Here is a 22,119-nt window from a genome sequence, read left to right as displayed (position 1 = left end):
CCTCCAACAGGGAAATCGAAATACAGTGTATATCACAGGCAGTGTGGTTGTTCCCAAAAAGTTTAAAAATATACTATATTTGGCCTGCCTGTCACTGACTTCAGTTTACTGCGTCTCTGCTGGGGGTAGTAGTTGGTGAATTAATACCCAGCCTTGCGCATAATTGTTTCCTGCCTCTGCTGTGCGTTCCGTACGCAAAGTCAGCCTCCAACAGGGAAATCGAAATACAGTGTATATCACAGGCAGTGTGGTTGTTCCCAAAAAGTTTAAAAATATACAAGATTTGGCCTGCCTGTCAGTGCCTTCAGTTTACTGCGTCTCTGCTGGGGGTAGTAGTTGGTGAATTAATACCCAGCCTTGCGCATAATTGTTTACTGCCTCTGCTGTGCGTTCCGTACGCGAAGTCAGCCTGCAACCACAGGCCAATAAGCGGCACATTTAATTACAGCGTTCTGTTTCTGCTAATCTCGTAATACACCATGCTGAGGGGTAGGGGTAGGCCTAGAGGACATGGACGCGGGCGAGGACGCGGAGACCCAAGTCAGGGTGTGGGCACAGGCCGAGCTCCTGATCCAGGTGTATCGCAGCCGACTGCTGCGGGATTAGGAGAGAGACAAGTTTCTGGGGTCCCCAGATTCATCTCACAATTAATGGGTCAACGCGGTAGACCTTTATTAGAAAATGAGCAGTGGGAGCAGGTCCTGTCGTGGATGGCAGAAAGTGCATCCAGCAATCTATCGACCACACAGTCTTCTACACCGTCCACAGCTGCAACTCTGAATCCTCTGGCTGCTGCTCCTCCTTCCTCCCAGCCTCCTCACTCTATGAAAATGACACATTCTGAGGAGCAGGCAGACTCCCAGGAACTGTTCTCGGGCCCCTGCCCAGATTGGGCAGCAATGGTTCCTCTGCCACCGGAGGAGTTTGTCGTGACCGATGCCCAACCTTTGGAAAGTTCCCGGGGTCCGGGGGATGAGGCTGGGGACTTCCGGCAACTGTCTCAAGAGCTTTCAGTGGGTGAGGAGGACGATGACGATGAGACACAGTTGTCTATCAGTGAGGTAGTAGTAAGGGCAGTAAGTCCGAGGGAGGAGCGCACAGAGGATTCGGAGGAAGAGCAGCTGGACGATGAGGTGACTGACCCCACCTGGTTTGCTAAGCCTACTGAGGACAGGCCTTCAGAGGGGCAGGCAAGTGCAGCAGCAGGGCAGGTTGGAAGAGGCAGTGCGGTGGCCAGCGGTAGAGGCAGGGCCAGACCGAATAATCCACCAACTGTTTCCCAAAGCGCCCCCTCGCGCCATGCCACCCTGCAGAGGCCGAGGTGCTCAAAGGTGTGGCAGTTTTTCACTGAGAGTGCAGACGACCGACGAACTGTGGTGTGCAAGGTTTGTCGTGCCAAGATCAGCCGTGGAGCCACCACCACCAGCCTCACCACCACCAGCATGCGCAGGCATATGATGGCCAAGCACCCCACAAGGTGGGACGAAGGCCGTTCACTGCCTCCGGTTTGCACCACTGCCTCTCCCCCTGTGCCCCAACCTGCCACTGAGATCAAACCCCCCTCTCAGGATACAGGTACGACCGTACCCACTGCACCCACACCCTCACCTCCGCTGTCCTTGGCCCCATCCAGCAATGTCTCTCAGCGCAGCGTCCAGCCGTCGCTAGCGCAACTGTTTGAGCGCAAGCGCAAGTACGACGCCACGCACCCGCACGCTCAAGCGTTGAACGGGCACATAGCCAAATTGATCAGCCTGGAGATGCTGCCGTATAGGCTTGTGGAAATGGAGGCTTTCAAAAACATGATGGCGGCGGCCCCGCGCTACTCTGTTCCCAGTCGCCACTACTTTTCCCGATGTGCCGTTCCAGCCCTGCAGGACCACGTCTCCCGCAACATTGTACGCGCCCTCACCAACGCGGTTACTGGCAAGGTCCACTTAACAACGGACACGTGGACAAGCACAGGCGGGCAGGGCCACTATATCTCCCTGATGGCACATTGGGTAAATTTAGTAGAGGCTGGGACCGAGTCAGAGCCTGGGACCGCTCACGTCCTACCCACCCTCAGAATTGCGGGCCCCAGCTCGGTGCTGGTATCTGCGACGGTGTATGCTTCCTCCACTAAACCACCCTCCTCCTACGCAACCTCTGTCTCGCAATCAAGATGTGTCAGCAGCAGCACATCGCCAGCAGTCGGTGTCGCGCGGCGTGGCAGCACAGCGGTGGGCAAGCGTCAGCAGGCCGTGCTGAAACTACTCAGCTTAGGAGAGAAGAGCCACACGGCCAACGAACTGCTGCAGGGTCTGACAGAGCAGACCGACCGCTGGCTTTCGCCGCTGAGCCTCCAACCGGGCATGGTCGTGTGTGACAACGGCCGTAACCTGGTGGCGGCTCTGCAGCTCGGCAGCCTCATGCACGTGCCATGCCTGGCCCACGTCTTTAATTTGGTGGTTCAGCGCTTTCTGAAAAGCTACCCACGCTTGTCAGACCTGCTCGGAAAGGTGCGCCGGGTCAGCGCACATTTCCACAAGTCCAACACGGACGCTACCACCCTGCGGACCCTACAACATTGGTTTAATCTGCCAGTGCACCGACTGCTGTGCGACGTGCCCACACGGTGGAACTCTACACTCCACATGTTGGCCAGGCTCTATGAGCAGCGTAGAGCTATAGTGGAATACCAACTCCAACATGGGCAGCGTAGTGGGAGTCAGCCTCCTTAATTCTTTACAGAAGAGTGGGCCTGGTTGGCAGACATCTGCCAGGTCCTTGGAAACTTTGAGGAGTCTACCCAGATGGTGAGCGGCGATGCTGCAATCATTAGCGTCACCATTCCTCTGCTATGCCTCTTGAGAAGTTCCCTGCAAAGCATAAAGGCAGACGCTTTGCGCTCGGAAACGGAGGCGGGGGAAGACAGTATGTCGCTGGATAGTCAGAGCACCCTCATGTCTATCTCTCAGCGCGTTGAGGAGGAGGAGCATCAGGAGGATGAGGACGAGGGGGAAGAGACAGCTTGGCCCACTGCTGAGGGTACCCATGCTGCTTGCCTGTCATCCTTTCAGCGTGTATGGCCTGAGGAGGAGGATCCTGAAAGTGATCTTCTTAGTGAGGACAGCCATGTGTTGCGTACAGGTACCCTGGCACACATGGCTGACTTCACGTTAGGATGCCTTTCTCGTGGCCCTCGCGTTACACGCATTCTGGCCACTACGGATTACTGGGTGCACACACTGCTCGACCCACGGTATAAGGAGAACCTTTCCACTCTCATTCCCGAAGAGGAAAGGGGTTCGAGAGTGATGCTATACCACAGGACCCTTGCGGACAAACTGATGGTAAAATTCCCATCCGACAGCGCTAGTGGCAGAAGACGCAGTTCCGAGGGCCAGGTAGCAGGGGAGGCGCGGAGATCAGGCAGCATGTACAGCGCAGGCAGGGGAACACTCTCCAAGGCCTTTGCCAGCTTTATGGCTCCCCAGCAAGACTGTGTCACCGCTCCCCAGTCAAGGCTGAGTCGGAGGGAGCACTGTAAAAGGATGGTGAGGAAGTACGTAGCCGATCGCACGACCGTCCTCTGTGATGCCTCTGCTCCCTACAACTACTGGGTGTCGAAGCTGGACACGTGGCCTGAACTCGCGCTGTATGCCCTGGAGGTGCCTGCTTGTCCTGCGGCTAGCGTCTTGTCAGAGAGGGTGTTTAGTGCGGCTGGGGGAATCATCACGGATAAGCGTACCCGCCTGTCAACCGACAGTGCCGACAGGCTTACACTCATAAAGATGAACAAAGCCTGGATTTCCCCAGACTTCTCTTCTCCACCAGCGGACAGCAGCGGTACCTAAACAATACATAGGCTGCACCCGCGGATGGAAGCATCGTTCTCTATCACCATAAAAAACAGGGGCCTTTTAGCTTCATCAATCTGTGTATTATATTCATCCTCCTCCTCCTGCTCCTCCTCCTGAAACCTCACGTAATCACGCCGAACGGGCAATTTTTCTTAGGCCCACAAGGCTCAGTCATATTACTTTTGTAAACAATGTTTATACGTTTCAATTCTAATTAAAGCGTTGAAACTTGCACCTGAACCAATTTTTATTTTAACTGGGCTGCCTCCAGGCCTAGTTACAAATTAAGCCACAGTAACCAAAGCGATTAATGGGTTTCACCTGCCCTCTTGGTTGGGCATGGGCAATTTTTCTGAGGTACATTTGTACTGTTGGTACACCAATTTTTTTGGGCCCTCGCCTACCGTGTAATCCTTGTAATTTTTATGGGCTTCGACTGCACTCATGGTACAGCAAGGTGTGTGGGGTTGGCCTACACTTTTGCTACATAAATGTAACTGGGGCCTTGTCTATACAGCAACTACTGAAATGTGAAAGAGACTGTTATCTCCCTAAACTGTTGCAACGGGAATTTTACTGGGGCCTGTCTTGATTGCTACTACTACTGAAATGGAACTAAGACTGCGCTCCTCCTATACTGCTGCTTCGGAATTGTTACTGGGGCCTGTCTTGAGTGCTACTATTACTGAAATGGAACTAAGACTGTGCTCCCCCTATACTGCTGCTTCGGAATTGTTACTGGGGCCTGTCTGGACTGCTACTACTACTGAAATGGAACTAATACTGTGCTCCCCCTATAATGCTGCTACTGATATGTTACTGGGGCCTGTCCCTAATGCTACCGCTGAAATGTTACTAATTCTGGGCTCTGCCTATACCGCTGCTAATGCTATGTCACTGGGGTGTGGAAACGGAGGCTTCCAAAAGACATGATGGCGGCGAGGCCATTTCCCACCAACGCGGTTACTGTTAAGGTGCATATAACCACGGACACGTGGACAGGACACGTAGTGCCTCAAAAACATCCCCCTCCTCCTCCAACAATGAAAACATTCTTGGCAAATACCTTTGCATTGGTCCGTCTGGTGGCAGTCCAAGAATTTCACCTTTAACGACACAACAAGAGAGCCCCCCCGCCACGGCCCACTTAATCCTGGCCACATTCCGAAAACCAACGAAATAAAACCGCGCTACTAAGTCCGCAGTCGCCACCACATTCCCACCAACGCGGTTACTGTTAAGGTACATATTACCAGTCTGACTGGGGCATGCACTGTGGGCCGAAGCCCACCTGTATTGTATGTGACGTTAGCTCTGCTGAGCAGGGCACTGCAATGGGATTTATTTATGTACCGCCGATGGGTTCCAGGGAGCCACCCATGCTGTGGGTCCACAGGGACTTCACATTAGGGATTTGTACCGGCCAGTGTCTATGTATTAAAAACCCTGGTCAGACTGGGGCATGCAGTGTGGGCCGAAGCCCACCTGCATTTAATCGGACGTTACCTTAGCTGTGCTGGGCAATGCAATGGGATTTATTTATGTACCGCCGGTGGCTTCCTGGGACCCACCTATGCTGTTGGTCCACACGGAGTTGTAACTGCATGTGTCTACTTATAAAGAACCCCAGTCTGACTGGGGCATGCAGTGTGGGCCGAAGCCCACCTGCATTAAACCTGACGTTACCTCAGCTGTGCTGGGCACTGCAATTGGATTTATTTATGTACCGCCGGTGGGTTCCAGGGAGCCACCCATGCTGTCAGTCCACACGGACTTCACATTAGTGAGTTGTACCTGCCTGTGTCTATGTATTAAAAACCCCGGTCTGACTGGGGAATGCAATGTGGGCCGAAGCCCACCTGCATTTAATTGGACGTTACCTCAGCTGTGCTGGGCAATGCAATGGGATTTATTTACGTACCGCCGGTGGCTTCCTGGGACCCACCTATGCTGTTGGTCCACACGGAGTTGTAACTGCATGTGTCTACTTATAAAGAACCCCAGTCTGACTGGGGCATGCAGTGTGGGCCGAAACCCACCTGCATTAAACCTGATGTTACCTCAGCTGTGCTGGGCACTGCAATGGGATTTATGTACCGCAGGTGGGTTCCAGGGAGCCACCCATGCTGTGGGTCCACAGGGACTTCACATAGGGGATTTGTACCTGCCTGTGTCTATGAATTAAAAACCCCGGTCTGACTGGGGAATGCAGTGTTGGCCGAAGCCCGCCTGCATGTAATCTGACGTTAGCTTTGCTGTCCAGGGCACTGCAATGGGATATATTTATGTACCGCCGGTGGCTTCCTGGGACCCACCCATGCTGTCGGTCCACATGGAGTTGCAACTGCATGTGTCTACTTATAAAGAACCCCAGTCTGACTGGGGCATGCAGTGTGGGCCGAAGCCCACCTGCATTAAATCTGACGTTAGCTCTGCTGTCCAGGGCACTGCAATGGGATACATTTATGTACAGCCGGTGGGTTCCAGGGAGCCACCCATGCTGTGGGTGCACACGGAATTCCCATTGCGGAGTCGTACCTGCCTGTGACTATTTATAAAAAATCCCGGTCTGACTGGGGCATGCAGTGTGGGCCGAAGCCCACCTGTATTTCATCTGACGTTAGCTCTACTATCCAGGGCAGTGCATTGGGACAAACTACAGGAGCAATACAGCGCTAATGAGACATGCACAGCTATGCTAGCATAGGAGTCCATTGTAGGCCCGCGATTGCTGAGGGTTTGTGCAGAGGCCTATGTCCTGGGTGCAGTGAAAGTCAGCTTCCTGCCTAGGATTGCTGAAGCTGTGGGACGAGGTCTATGTCGTGGGCGCGGTGCAAGTCTGCCATGTTTGGCCGCTCAGATCAATTTTTTGTTCATGTGTTGGGCTTCCTAGGACCCCCTTATGCTGTTGGTGCAAACTTAGTTCCCATCGCGGTGTTTGACCTGTCTGGCACAAAGGCACTGACTGACCCTTGCAGTGTGGATTGAGCTATGCGACACCTTGACAGAATGAATAGTGTGTGGCACATGGGTTCCCCATTGCTATGCCCACGTGTGCAGCTCCTGATGGAGGTGGCACAGGATTGGATTTCTCATTGCTTCTGTACAGCATTGTGGGCTATCGCCCCGCCCCTTTTAAAGAGGGTCGCTGCCTGGCCCTGCCAACCCTCTGCAGTGTGTGCCTCTGGTTCCTCCTCATGGCAGACGCACTTATAAATAGACATGAGGGTGGTGTGGCTATGTGCCCAGCGTGTGGCATGAGGGCAGCTGAAGGCCGCGCAGGGACACTTTGGTGTGCGCTGTGGACACTGGGTCGTGCAGGGGGGGGGGGGGGTTGGGCAGCATGTAACCCAGGAGAAGAGGCAGCGGAGTGTCATGCAGGCAGTGATTGTGCTTTGTTGGAGGTAGTGTGGTGCTTAGCTAAGGTGTGCCTTGCTAATGAGGGTTTTTCAGAAGTAAAAATTGTTGGGAGGGGGGGGCACTCTTGCCGCTATTGTGGCTTAATAGTGGGACCTGGGAACTTGAGATGCAGCCCAACATGTAGCCCCTCGCCTGCTCTATCCGTTTCTGTGTCGTTCCCATCACTTTCTTGAATTTCACAGATTTTCACAAATGAAAACCTTAGCGAGCATCGGCGATATACAAAAATGCTCGGGTCGCCCATTGACTTCAATGGGGTTCGTTACTCGAAACGAACCCTCGAGCATCGCGGAAAGTTCGACTCGAGTAACGAGCACCCGAGCATTTTGGTGCTCGCTCATCTCTAGTCTGTGATACAGCAGCAGCTCTCCCTGTATCTTCAGCCCTGTCAGTGTCCTCTGTGGCTGCAGAGCTCAGCCTCCCCACTATAGCAGTCCCTGGGCTGCAGAGCCCTTATCAGTGTCCCAGATGCAGGGGGGAAGGGCGAGTGTTTACACCGAGCCCTGCTCTCTGCACGGACGGCTCAGCGCAGGATAAGGGAGATGTGAGAGGAAGTTTCCACTTCACTGATTGTCAGTGGCGGAGGAATCAGGGAATGTGGCAAGGAATCCCCTCAACTCCGGAGCAGCACCTTCTACAAGCTGGTATGGGGAAGGCTTGGAGCCCTGTCTGGCAGTGGGGGAGGCGTGTAACTTCAGGCCGGAGGCCCCAGGGATTCAATGGCCCGTGGTAGGCTGTAAATCAGAGCCACAGCTCAGCAGAAGACGCAGCTCTGAGCTCCCCTGGGTTGTAGAGGGTTATGGGGACCCGATAAGAAGCCTCTAGGAGTCGGGAGAGGAAGGGAAACTTTGTTTTTTCTGGCTGGTAGCAGGAGCAATGGAGTTCAGCAACTTCTCCCTCTGAGTGCCAAGCCACGCCCCCTCCCTGTCACCACTATCTGATGTCACCGGTCACTATTATGTCACTACCGTCACCACTATCTGATGTCACCGGTCACTATTCTGTCACTACCGTCACCACTATCTGATGTCACCGGTCACTATTCTGTCACTACTGTCACCACTATCTGATGTCACCTGTCACTATTCTGTCACTACCGTCACCACTATCTGATGTCACCTGTCACTATTCTGTCACTACCGTCACCACTAACTGATGTCACCGGTCACTATTATGTCACTACTGTCACCACTATCTGATGTCACCGGTCACTATTATGTCACTACTGTCACCACTATCTGATGTCACCTGTCACTATTCTGTCACAACTGTCACCACTATCTGATGTCACCTGTCAGTATTCTGTCACTACTGTCACCACTATCTGATGTCACCTGTCACTATTCTGTCACTACTGTCACCACTATCTGATGTCACCGCTCACTACTGTCACCACTATCTGATGTCACCGGTCACTATTCTGTCACTACTGTCACCACTATCTGATGTTACCGGTCACTATTCTGTCACTACTGTCACCACTATGTGATGTCACCGGTCACTATTCTGTCACTACCGTCACCACTATCTGATGCCACCGGTCACTCTCTCTCTGGGTATTATAGTCCGCCCATTTCATTTATTACTTTAACTCCACTTTTTTTTATCGTTTTGCCAGCTATTTTAGGTACATAACATTTCACAGGCCATTTATAGCAATAGTTGTACAATATAGGAGGAAGATGAAAGAATGTGAAGCTCTGAACACGGAGTAATAGCAAATAAGTAGGGTAAAAGGAAACAACAAAATATTTAGAGAAATAAATCATGGTCTCGGCCCACAATGTGATGCTTTGAACTCGTGTCTCACATATGCATGAGGCGAGGGGTATAGGTTCTCTTTAACCCCTTTTAGTTGCCCAGTGTTAAACCAAGGACCGCCTCATGCCTCACATATTTCAAAAACCTAATGACTGCCGTCCTTCAGGGTATTCAACAAGTGTTTCCTGAGAATTTGAACCACTCGGCCCGCTTGTCCTTGAACCCCTCCGCCTGTCTAGTCTGGATGCCATTATATGCCCCATTAAGCAGATGTGATGAACCACCTGGATATTTCAGTGGTATACTAGTACTTTTCCATTTTTTTGCTACGGAAGATTATAAGAACATCCTCTGAGGAGTCGTCTTCTCTGCCACCGCTGGTCCCCACTGTTCTGTAATGTGTGACATGGAGCACCGTACAGGTTGGATTTGGTCCCAGAGGTTTTGGAGAGGTTCGCACAAGCACCAAATATGTTGATATCTCAACAAACGCGGTTAAATGCCTTCTCCACATCCAAAGCTGGAAACAAAGAAGGCATACCCCGAGCCCACACCACCACAATAACTGATGTAGCGTTGTACCATCTACTGTCTGCTGTCCCTGAATAAATCCCACTTGGTCCTTATCAACATTTGGTGGAACCCCAGAGAGTCTGTTGGTTAATATTTCACATATAATTTTTATATCTGTATTTAACAGGGATTTTGGTGTAACAGAAGCGGAGGGATCGGGGCTTTTACCAGCCAGAGGCAAGGTGGTAATAAGTGCCTTCAGCATCTCTGGAGGGACTTCACCTTTTGTCATTGTTTCATTGAACACCTTGGCCAGATATAAGGCTAGGGTGATTTTGTGGGCCTTGTAATAATTCCCCATAAGACTGTCTGGTCCCGGGGATTTGCTCATTTGTAGGAAATTAATGATGTTGAGTACTTCAGTCATACTAAATGGTTGTGATGGTGCCCAATACCTCCGGGGTCAGAGAAGGAGGCTTCATCCTGCTCAGAAAACTGGTTATATAGTTTTGTGTAGGTTGGCTTGTGGAATCATTGTTAGTTAGGTTATACAATGGTTTATTATTGCCTGCCCATGTATTCACAATTCCTTGAAGGTCAAAAGCCTTGTCCTGGGGGTCATTAATAAATAGAATACGAGATCAGGTTGAACGGGCCTTTACTTGTCATAGGTTATTTTCAGTATTCTAAAGGCCAGGCTGTGTTCATAAGGACGCAATTCTTGGAGCTGTTGGTTTCAGTGGATATTTCTTTAGTTCGTTCTGGTGATTAAGAAAACTCATCAAGTCTGTGCAGTCTAGATCGTAGTGATAATAGTAAGGCATTTCTCTGTTTTTTTGTCACATGAGGCCAGTTTTCGGAAATTATATCCCATAAATGCCTTTTGCGTGCACCATAGAGTAGATTAGTTGAGTTAAAAATAATCTGATAACATTTTTAGTGAATTAGGGGCATACTTTGGGTGTTTTAGAATATAGTTGTAAAGACTCCAAACTTTAATAGTTGGGTGGTTGAATTGTTCCTGAATGAACATAGTTATGGGTGCGTGGTCAGACCACACCATGCTGCCTATAGTGGTAGACATGACCCTACTATTAAGACCCCCATCCACCAGCATAAAATTGATCCTGCTATACATCTTGTGGAGTGTAGAAGATTTCCTTGCCGTTCCTTTTGAGGTCTATCAGTTCCCTGCTGTTGGGTCTTCCTTGGCTTTGTCAGCATAATCCCAGCTCGGATTGAATGTCTAAGGAAGTGTTATGTTGGGGTTATCCTGCCATTCTATGTGTCTGTTTCAAGTATAGTCTATTCCTTGCTCTCCGGTACCCCAGAACCTCCAGGGCCAGCAACAGCTTAGTACGGTTTTACTGATGTGTTCGAGAAGAAAGAGGCAGAATGTCTGCCATCACATTGTTCCTATGACTGTCCTATTGATCTGGTGCCAGGTTCTGCATATCCTTGAGGGAGGGTATAGCCTCTGTCCCTTTCTGAGTTCCAACCTACTGCAAAATATATCAGATAATCTCGCCATGAGATTCATCTACAAGTCTTCTCTCCTGCTGGAGCATATTCTACTTTGTTAGAACGAAGGATGGGTCACTCCGGCCTTGCATAGAATATCGGGGCTTGAATGCCATTGCCAAAAATATCCGTGACCCTTAATCCATGAACTGTTTGCTTGCACTGAGCTCGTATCTTTACGAATCTTGATGTACGTGGAACTTTTAATCTCCTCCACATTCGTGAGGGTGTGTGGTGCAAATATAGTTGCCTATTTGTAGCCCTCCATTTCATATCTTCTTGTAATGGAAGCCTATATAAATGGCTATTTATGATTTTTTTATCCATCCATTCTGTATCTTAAATGTGAAATGCTATGAATACTCATGTGGACTTTAAACCTGTTTGGTGTAGGCTTAGTTATCCAAAACCCACTTCTTTAAAGCCTTATCCAAACTTGTGGTTTTCCAGTTGGCAAAACAGGGTGACGAGTGGAAAACCCTTGGATTGGGCATTATTATTTGGTTATGCCTTTCTGTCTGGTTAATGCCCCACCCATATTTTAGAAGTTTGTGAATGACGCCTTCAGGGACCTTTTCTATGAGTGTGTTGTCGTGTACCTCGATGATATTCTGATCTTCTCACCAGATATCCACTCACACTGTAGACAATTCCGTGTAGTACTCTAGCAATTACCCACCGCACAGCAACTCAACCCTCAACAAGCCTGGTGGTCCTTATTCTTTGCTCAATTTGATTTTATTTTGCAATTCCAGCCCACCAATAGGAATGTCAAAGCGGACACACCGTCAAGATCCTTAGATTCCAGTGATCTTAAGGAGAAGCCATAATACATCGTAGACCCTGCCAGTTTAGTATCCGTGGCTCCTGTTCAAATAAAGAATATTCCTCCTGGAAAGACATATGTACCTAAAAGAAAACTAGTTTTATCCTGGGGACACTATTCTAAGGTAGGTGGACACCCAGTTCAACTTAAAAATATGGAGGTAATTTGTCGTCATTACCGTTGGTTAGCTATGGTGAAGGATAGCCAGATCTTTTGTTTCAAAACAAGTCCTCAAAACAAAAGCCTGCTGGTCTTCTTTGCCCTCTACCCATTCCAGAGATCCCATGGCCGCACATAGCCACAGAATTTATTACGGATTTGCCCTCATCCAATGAGTGCACAATCATCTGGGTGGTCTTCAATCGTTTTTCCAAGCTGGCTTACTTCATCCCTCTGAAAGTTCATTGACCACATCTTTTGGCTACATGGTTTTCTTCTGCACATGGTGTCTGATAGGAAGGTCCAGTTTACTTCAAGATGTTGGAGGGCTCTTTGTAAGCTTATGGAAGCATCCCTGGACTTCTCCTTACCATCCACAGTCTAATGGGCAGGTTCAACATACCAACCAGATCCTGACCAATTACCTCCGTCACGTTACCAATGTACATCATGCCGATTGGTCCAGCCTGTTTAACTGGGACGAGTTTTCCCATAACCATCATGCCAGTGAGTCCACTAATAAATCTCCCTTTCTCATAGTGTATGGTTATCAACCCAGGATTCCTCTGCCTATTTCTTCCACATCTGAAGTTACGGCAGCAGTTTCATCACTGGAGAATTTTCCCAGAATCTGTCAGAAGACAAGACTAAACTGGAAAGAGCAACCACCCAGATGTAGAAGTTCACCGATTGCAAGCTTTGATCCCCTCCGCAGTTGGTTTCCAGTGATAAAGTATGGCTTTCCTCCATACTTTATAAATTAGCACCTCGATTTTTGGGCCCATTTGAGATATCCAAAAAGGTGAACCCTATATGCTACAAGTTACGGCTCCCTGCGGATACCTAATTCCTTCTATGTCTCACTTTTCAAACCTCCTGGTTCTCAATAAATGTTCTAAAAAGTCCAAATCTGCTGTGGCCCAAGTTAACTCCAAAAAACGTTTGCGAGTTCAAGAATACTCTAGATATGTAGTAGATCAGGAACAAGACCTATTTTTTGGTGGACTGGAAGAGACACGGTTCTTGGGAGCCTTCAGAAAATATCAGTGCCCTCCTTCTACAAAAATTTTTACTAAGAACTGGCAGGAGGACAAGGGGTCTGCCTGGGTCTGCCGCCCCCCCCCCCCCCCCCCGCGCTGTTGCTGGCAGATGCGGGCATCACACTGTCTCTTCTGCATGAACTGCTCTTTTACTTTCTATCAGCACTGCTGAAGTTACTTCTCTGCAGTGCTGTGTGCTTTCCACCAGTATTGCCTGAGTTAACCCTTCTCCATGCTCTCAGCCAAGCTGCAGGGCTATTTAACCTGAGCTGGGAAACTTGCTCCTTGCCATAAAATCAGTGGTGTTTGTTTCCTGTTCTCAGCTAGCTATTCTGATCTTGGGCTACTGTGTACCGACCCTTGAACCTGTTTGCAGGACTTGCCTGCCTTGATCCTTAGACTTGTAACCCGGATTTTGATTATATACCGCCTTCTGCGACATAAGGTCCATATCTAGACTCTGCGCTTTGTCCTGTTTCGTGGTGCGTTTCACCAGTGTCGCCAACCAGCAGCCAACTGCACCGGGACTACTCCAACCATCGGGTGTTGCAAAGGCCAAATATAAAATACAAGGGCAGATTGGGGTTTGGTGGTGGATGTGTCCATAGAAGGCCAGAGAGCTTTGTTACACAACCATATTATTATGTGGTGTAAGGCCCCGATTCCTGCAGAGCTCAAGCGCTTCTTGTTTGTGCATAATTTTAGCACAGTTTTTATTGATAATGAGTTTTACAGAAAAAGGTCTGAATGCCCTCCGACGTAGAAAAGTGGGTGCAGAGGTCAGCAAACAGTAAAATATTGTGAAAGCGATCGGGGACTGTAGGGGATCACCTGGCGACAGACGTTATTTACTCTTTAATGTGATGAACATGGATACGTGTGATGACCTCCCTTGTTGTGGACCTGGGCAGTGATTAAGACTCAGAAGCCTGTGCGCCCGGTCTGTAATGCGATCGTATCTGGTACCTGTAATAGGTCTTATGTTTTACTGGGGTTGTGTTAGAAGGGGTTTCACTATAATTCTCTGCAGAGTATGAAGTGGCAGGCAGTGAAGGGGTTAATGCTGAGATTTCCTCTCAGCGCTCCCCCCAGCCTTTTCCTCCTCAGCAGCGCCCACTACAGGCTCTGAGAGAGCTGCTGTAGATGGTGGACTGCTGGATGATGATGGCAGCGCAGGGAGGGAATCCTCCAGCAGAGGGGAATCCCTCACAGCCTACAATTCTGTGGAGTATACTAGAGGAGGCTGTTTCCCTGTCTGCTCTCTGTCTGCCGGCGCCATGTTGGATTTCCCTGCTGGCAGGGAAGAACTTTGTGAGCTTCAGAGGGCTCTTCTTCTTACCTCTGACCATCACAACTGGTGCCAGCGATGTCAGGAGATGTTAGGCAAGTCCTGTTGTGTGAATCCCAGGTTTCCACTGCCTGTAGTGCTGATTACATGCTGTTAGATCTGGCAGAGAAGAGCTAAGCATCCTCCAACATCAGTCACTGCCCCCCCAATTATTACTTTACTTGCCCGTTGTTGAACCCGCTCAAGCTCTGTCATGTCTTTCTTGAGTCAATACTATAGACTATATTCCATGTGTGAATATAGTCTATAGTATTGACTCAAGAAGGACATGTCAGAGCTTGAGCGACTTGTAAAGAAGAACAATCCTCTCCTCATGTGTCCGTAGACCTATTTTGATGCACCCCATTATCCTATTTGCCTTGACAGCAGCTGCCTGACACTTGTTGCTCTAGTTACGTTTACAGTTATCTAAATTCCCCAAGTCCTTCCCTAAGCCATAAACTTCATATGTTTCTTTACAAGTTATTTTGGTGGCTTTTTTATACAGAGATGTTTTTTCAGAATTTTTTTTTTTCAATTGCAGAAATAGACAAGAAAACTCGCATGTACATTGCAGACATCTATATTGTGCTCTAAAACACTGCAGCGCTTGAGAAAAAACACAGTAAAAAGCAGCTCTGAACTTGGAGAAGAGTCAGTGGGGCGGTCGCTGCCGACTTCTCCCTGCCTGGGTCGCTTATCAGTCCAATTGATCCGGGTGAGGAGAACCCTGTCGGGATTTTGTGTTGCCTGTAGTTCATAAAACTCACAAAACAGCTTCTCTTTAATATCATCCTAAAGGTGTTTTCCCATGAATTGCTTCATTACCCCTGTGTCCTTCCTGGTTGCTGCTGACCAGGACGTGTGACTGCTGCAGCCAATCACTGCCCACAGCAGAGACCTTTTATAGCCAGTAATTGGCTGCGGCAGTCACATGTCCTGGTCAGCAGCAACCAGGAAGGACACGGGTTGTGAAGCATTTTTAAGCAATGGAAAAAAACACAAATGTTTCCCCTTATTATCACCAGTAAATTTATAATGTTTTTTTTACATTGTTTCATATTGTTTCCATTCAGGTCCTACATGACTGATTCATCAAAGATGGAGAAGGACAGAAACAAGATGGCTGAAAGTGTATTAAATCTCACCCTAGAGATACTCTTCCAGCTTACTGGGGAGGTGAGAGATTCTGATGATGTCACAATACATCATTCTTATCTGTGGTAATTACAGATGATGTCACTAGAGGGGGGAGAGATTCTGATGATGTCACATCATTCTTATCTATGGTAATAACAGATGATGTCACTGGAGAGGGGAGAGATTCTGATGATGTCACATTACATCCTCCTTATCTATGGTAATAACAGATGATGTCACTGGAGAGGTGATGGACTCTGAAAATGTCTGTAGTGATATTTATTAATGTCTCCCCATTTACAGGATTACACAGTAGTGAAGAAGACCTCTAGTGATGGCTGTCGGGCCCCTGTGTGTGATGGATGGGGAAGATCCCTGAGCCCAATTATGGCTCCCTCACCTCACCCCCCGATACATAAGGACATCAATGTGCAGAAGATTCTTGAACTCACCAACAAGATGATTGAGCTGCTGACTGGAGAGGTGACGCTGCAGGGAATGCTGGGACATTATACAGTAACAGCACTGGAGGCTTCTGGGTAATGACTGTATATTGTGTTGTCAGGTTCCTATAAGGTGTCAGGATGTCGCTGTCTATTTCTCCATGGAGGAGTGGGAGTATTTAGAAGGACACAAGGATCTGTACAAGGTCATTATGATGGAGACCCGCCAGCCGCTCCCATCACCAGGTAATGGACGTATTTAGCAGGATTGTAGCTGGGGGGAGTGGGGCATGTGCCCCTGGTGCTTGTAGGGAGGAAGGTGCTGGGCAGGCAGGACACTGTGCTAGTTGGATTAGTGAAGCCACTAACTACACAGTTGTTGATTAAAGTCAGTGTATAATCAGTAGGCCTACATATCAGCAATACACATTTAATCGCTGATATGTAAGCATCCCGGTCATACAGTGATGCTAGTCAGCGACTACATGGCGGACGGCTGCTGTATCAAGCGGCAGCAAGAGAATGTGGCTACAGAAGATCTCGGCTCCACCAGCCCGACTGCTACAGTAGGTGACGGCGGTGCAGGGCTGGAGAGGTGCCTTGGCCCATGCTGTCCTAGACCCCCAAACTATCACCACCAGCTCTTTCTTTGCATTTAGTGCTTTCAGGCCCGGAGGAGGAGGGATCCGGCATCACCGGTAAGAGCTGCTAGGTTGTATCTACAGAGTGCAGCATGCCTTCATTGTGAAGCATGTGTAGTGGGGGTAGTGGGACTGTCCAGCGCAGTGAGAGAGAGCTAGGGTGATGACAGGTAGGTGCTGAAAGGAGGGGGGGGGGGCAGAGAAAGTGACGCTGTGTCGGGAGTGAGAAGATTGTCCTATAGGAAGATCTTGTGCTTGATTGTCTTTCCGTCCCCCACCCTTTCTTTCAATGAGCAGTACTTCATACTGTACTATTATATTATTACTAATACAGGGGGAAGGAAGGGGGTTATATTTTCTCTTTTTGGGGCAGCTGCTCCAATTATACATGGTAGTACTGGATGCACCAGGGGTGTCTATTATGCAGTTTTTGGTATTATTACCCTCATTTAGTGCTTGTATTTTACTCTATAGGGCATATTAATAAAATTATGTTTTACTGCAACATTTAGTGATTTATCAGCATTATTATTTGCTGTGACTTACTGAAAAATGTAAGCAACAGAGTGAGTTACCATCCATTATTAATTACTAGTGGGAGAGGCTCAGCAAGCAAGATTCAGATGTGGGGCTGCACAACGCTTTTACCCTGGGTGCAGGAAACCTAGCTACGCCTCTGGTATTTACCATATTTTTGGACTATTAGACACACTTGACTATAGTATACACCCCGGGCTCAGACAACAGGAAATAGTGACATTAGTATAAAATATTTTTTCCTAACTTCTCCAGAGTAGTGTCAGGGTTTGGTGTTGTAGGGTAGACAGGGGGTTAATATTTTATTATAATAGTATTATAATCTACATTAATAAAGGCGATGGGAGTGGAACAACAGAACGCCTGTCGGAATGAGCCCTATGTAGTTCTCCGGCACTGATGAAGTGCCCACATGGATCTTCTCTTTGGATGGCGGTCCTATGTTTGTAGCCAGAAGTTCTAATAAATGCTTGTTTTTATCCTCAGTGATGCTGGAGGACCACAAACTGGTATATATCCTCCTGCACACTTGTACGCTCACTCCTGCCATCTCTGTGCACTGGGAGTTCACTGTGACACTGGACACCTGCATTCCTGGCCTATTGTAGCAGTAATGTCCTCTGTCTACTTACTCTGCATTCACTTGTACATCATCTCTCAGTGGTAGCCCCCTCCCCAGTAATGCTTCAGCTCCAATAACTGCACATTATTACACAGCATGGCCTCCTCCTATGACTTGTATGCTCTGTCTATAAGGTCAGCCTCGTCTCAGTGTCGCAGATTGCCTGTGTGCCGGGTATGGAGACGGGATTCAGCAGACTGAGGAAAGAGGAATAAGAAGGATGGAGAGAAGAGTGCAGGCAGTACCTGCGGGGGGCTAGGATCAGTCACTCAAGGGTTACTCAGAGTGACAGCTCTCCGCTGGGGTCTACGAGGGGGGGGGGGGGGGACACAGGTTATCACTGTTCTGCGCTTGGCTGTACGTTGGACAGGGAAGGCGGAGACCATTCAGATTACTTCACAACCCCTGTGTCTTTCCTGGTTGCTGCTTACCAGGACATGTGACTGCTGCAGCCAATCACTGCCCACAGCAGAGACCTTTTATAGCCAGTGATTGGCTGCAGCAGTCACATGTCCTGGTCAGAGGCAACCAGGAAAGACACAGGGGTTGTAAAGCAATTATAAGTAATAAGAAAACACTTTTAAATGTTTCCTCTTAGTATCTCAAAAGACAGTTATAATGTCTTTTTTGTGATTTTTTTTTTTTTTTTTTTTTTACACCGGTTCATATTCTTTCCATTTAGGACCCTACATGACTGATTCATCAAAGATGGAGAAGGACAGAAACAAGATGGCAAAAAGTGTATTAAATCTCACCCTAGAGATACTCTTCCAGCTTACTGGGGAGGTGAGAGATTCTGATGATGTCACAATACATCATTCTTATCTATGGTAATAACATGATGTCACTGGAGGGGGGAGAGATTCTGATGATGTCACATTACATCATTCTCATCTATGGTAATAACAGATGATGTCACTGGAGAGGGGAGAGATTCTGATGATGTAACATTACATCATTCTTATCTATGGTAATAACAGATGATGTCACTGGGCAGGTGATGGACTCTGGAAATGTCTGTAGTGATATTTATTAATGTCTCCCCATATACAGAATTACGCAGTAGTGAAGAAGACCTCTAGTGATGGCTGTCAGGCCCCCATGTGTGATAAATGGGGGAGACCCCTGAGCCCAATCATGAGGCCCTCACTTCACCCCCTGATACATGAGGACATCAATGTACAGAAGATTCTAGTACTCACCAACAAGATGATTGAGCTGCTCACTGGAGAGGTGACGATGCAGGGAATGCTGGGACATTATACAGTAACAGCACTGGAGGCTTCTGGGTGATGACTGTATATTGTGTTGTCAGGTTCCTATAAGGTGTCAGGATGTCGCTGTCTATTTCTCCATGGAGGAGTGGGAGTATTTAGAAGGACACAAGGATCTGTTCAAGGTCATTATGATGGAGACCCACCAGCCGCTCCCATCACCAGGTAATGGATGTATTTAGCAGGATTGTAGCTGGGGGAAAGTGGGGCAAGTGCCCCTGGTGTTTGTAGGGAGGAAGGTGCTGGGCAGGCAGAAAACTGTGCTAGTTGTATTAGTAGAGCCACTCGCTTCACGGTTGTTGAGTAAAGTCAGTGTATAATCAGAAGGTCTACATATCAGCAATACACATTTACTAATAGCTGACATGTAAGCATTCCGGTCATACAGTGATGCTAGTCAGCGACTGCACGGCGGACGGCTGCTGTATCAAGCGGTAGCTAGAGAATGTGGCTGCAGAAGATCTCTGCTCCACAGCCCTACTGCTACAGTAGCCGGCGGCGAGCAGGGCTGGAGAGGTGCCGTGGCCCATGCTGCCCCCGAACCACAAACTATCCCCACCAGCTCATCCTCCACTCTGCATTCAGTGCTTGCAGGCCCGGAGGAGGAGGGATCCGGCATCACCGGTAAGAGATTGTGTCTACAGATTGCAGCATGCCTTCATTGTGCTGCTATGAAGACCTATAAGGATGTGTCAAACGAGGGTGCTGGATAATGGGAAAGGAGAACGGAGAGGGACTGTTAGATACTAAGGTCAGGACCTGAGAATGGGATGGTGAGGGTATGGAAAGAAAAAAAGAATTTTGTGAAAGTAAGGATGTAAAAAGTGTGGACTGGTAATAATAATGCTTGGTAGGATATTGGTATGATATTTAGGAGGTGTATGGAATGAAGTATGATGTGGTGTTATGATTAGAGATGAGCAAGCACCAAAATGCTTGGGTGCTTGTTACTCGAGTCAAACTTTTTCGTAATGCTCAAGAGCTCGTTTCAAATAACGAACCACATTGAAGTCAATGGGACTCTCGAGCATTTTTGAAGGTGACCCATGCTCCTCATGGGGGAGGTTGTGTAAATCACCTGAAAACATCAGAAAGTGATGGAAACACCACAGAAACGCATAGGGAGCAACAGAAGCAGCATGCATGGATGCATCTGAGGTCGCACTATTAAGCCAAATTGTTGGCAAGAGCCTGGTGATCACCCCCCTAACAATTTAGATGGGACAGACCATAATCAGCAAGGCACACATGCTGGCACGCCTTAACTAAGCACCACACTAGGTGCAACGAAGGCCAATCACCGCCTGCGGGTGACACCACTGCCTCTTCTCCTTTGTTACATGCTGGCATTGCTGTCCACTCCCCACCAGGACGCAGGCACGTGCCTGCATCCACAACGTATTGAAAATGTTTCCCAGCACTGCATCCAGCTGTCCCCATCCCAGACAGAGTAAGGTGCACCCATTCGCCTACTTCACCGACAAGAGCTCCACGACACCGTAGGACGGTCCGACGCCACCCCCGCACGGAGCGGCCCTTTCCTCTCATCCCAGGGATTCAGGTCAACCCACCTTTGTCCAGGCGTACTGGCGGAGAGTTGGTGGTATTTGACCTATTTTCTCAAAGCGCCAAAAAGGAGTGGGGATGCGCACACTGGAGTCAATGCAACGCAGCTGCCCCTCTGCGGCTTCTCTTTTGGGACAGAGCCACGGAGTCCCTGAGTCCCCACTCTGCCTATCCGCCCGTGGTAGCTGGCAGGTGGCAGTCTTACCCGGGCAACCCCTCCAAGCATCCGGGCACACAACGACGCTTCTGCCGCTTGAGGGAGCGTGCAAATAGAAAAAAATATATATCTCCCCGAGGGGCTTGTTAACCAGTGCCCCGGGGAAGGACAGCATGAACCGTGAAGAAATTAGTGGCCAAAGATGGTTACCGCGCTGGGATACGTTTCCGTACGCCATGTGACCATTTTAAAGTTGTGCTTTATAGCAGACAAATCGCAGACAAATTAATGTATAATTGTAAGTGCCACCCCATGCCACCTCCGTCGCAGCATTTCATTAGCCACAAATGCCAGCATAGTGGGGACTCAGAGGCCAGTACTTCTACATAGAAGTAAACAAGCCATTTTAAAAAGATTGCAGGTGAGAAGCTGAAAGATTTGTGGAGCGAGAGTGCAGCGTAATTGTTTACCTGGAGTATAGGTGAACCCCTGAAACATTTGTTGACCAAGAGTATAGGTGAACCCCTGAAAGATTTGTGTACCAAGACTATGGGAAAACCTCTGAAACGTGTACCAAGACTATAGGCGAACCCCTGAAACATGAGTTCCAAGACTATAGGCAAACCCCTGAACCATTTGTTGACCAAGCGTATAGGCGAACCCCTGAAACATTTGTATACCAAGAGTATAGGCGAACCCCAGAAACAATTGCTTTACCAAGAGTATAGGCGAACCCCTGAAAAATTTGTGTACCAAAAGTATAAGTGAACCCCTGAAACGTGTACCAAGGCTATAGGCGAACCCCTGCAACATTTGTGTACCAAGAGTATAGGCGAACCCCTGAAACATGTGTACCAAGTCTATTGGTGAACCCCTGAAACATTTGTTTACCAAGACAATAGGTGAACCCCAGAAACAATTGCTTTACCAAGAGTAAAGGCGAACCCCTGAAACATCTGTGTACCAAGAGTATAGGCAAACTCCGGAAAAAATTGTGTACCAAAAGTATAGGTGTACCTCTGAAAAATTTGTTTACCCAGAGTGCAGGTGAACGCCAGAATTTTTTTTTTTAACATAGAGCTCGTACTTGCTTAATTTGCTAACAGAGCCTGTAGGCAGCCCTCCGTAAAAAATTTGTTTTTACAGAGCATGCTGACATGCTGGTTTAGGAGGAGGAGGAGGAAGATCAGAGAAGGACAGTCCAAGCTACTTCTACCCTTTTTTGGAGTGATAGGGGGTGCATGGTTCTCCAGTTCCAGCTTAAAGATACTTTATGTTATGCTGCTTTCCACCGGCAGAGAAGAAAGGTCAGGGGCAATGCAGACTT

At 48.6% G+C, this 22,119-nt stretch overlaps 1 protein-coding gene across 2 annotated transcripts in view; it reads left to right on the top strand.

The window, feature by feature from the left end:
* LOC136627324 (zinc finger protein 585A-like) overlaps positions 1 to 22,119 on the top strand; it is a 525,937-nt gene that overhangs the window by 490,354 nt on the left and 13,464 nt on the right. The window contains exons 5-8 of one of the 2 annotated variants that reach the window (XM_066602329.1): positions 16,118 to 16,241; positions 18,478 to 18,581; positions 18,849 to 19,028; positions 19,111 to 19,234. In XM_066602329.1, the coding sequence (XP_066458426.1) occupies positions 16,118 to 16,241; positions 18,478 to 18,581; positions 18,849 to 19,028; positions 19,111 to 19,234 (532 nt within the window). The remainder of the gene's footprint in view (positions 1 to 16,117; positions 16,242 to 18,477; positions 18,582 to 18,848; positions 19,029 to 19,110; positions 19,235 to 22,119) is intronic. The other variant, XM_066602330.1, reaches the window with a different exon arrangement.

This window comes from Eleutherodactylus coqui, chromosome 5 (assembly GCF_035609145.1).
Source record: "Eleutherodactylus coqui strain aEleCoq1 chromosome 5, aEleCoq1.hap1, whole genome shotgun sequence".
NCBI classification, from domain to species: Eukaryota; Metazoa; Chordata; class Amphibia; order Anura; family Eleutherodactylidae; genus Eleutherodactylus; species Eleutherodactylus coqui.
This window is presented reverse-complemented; position numbering and strand designations above follow the sequence as displayed.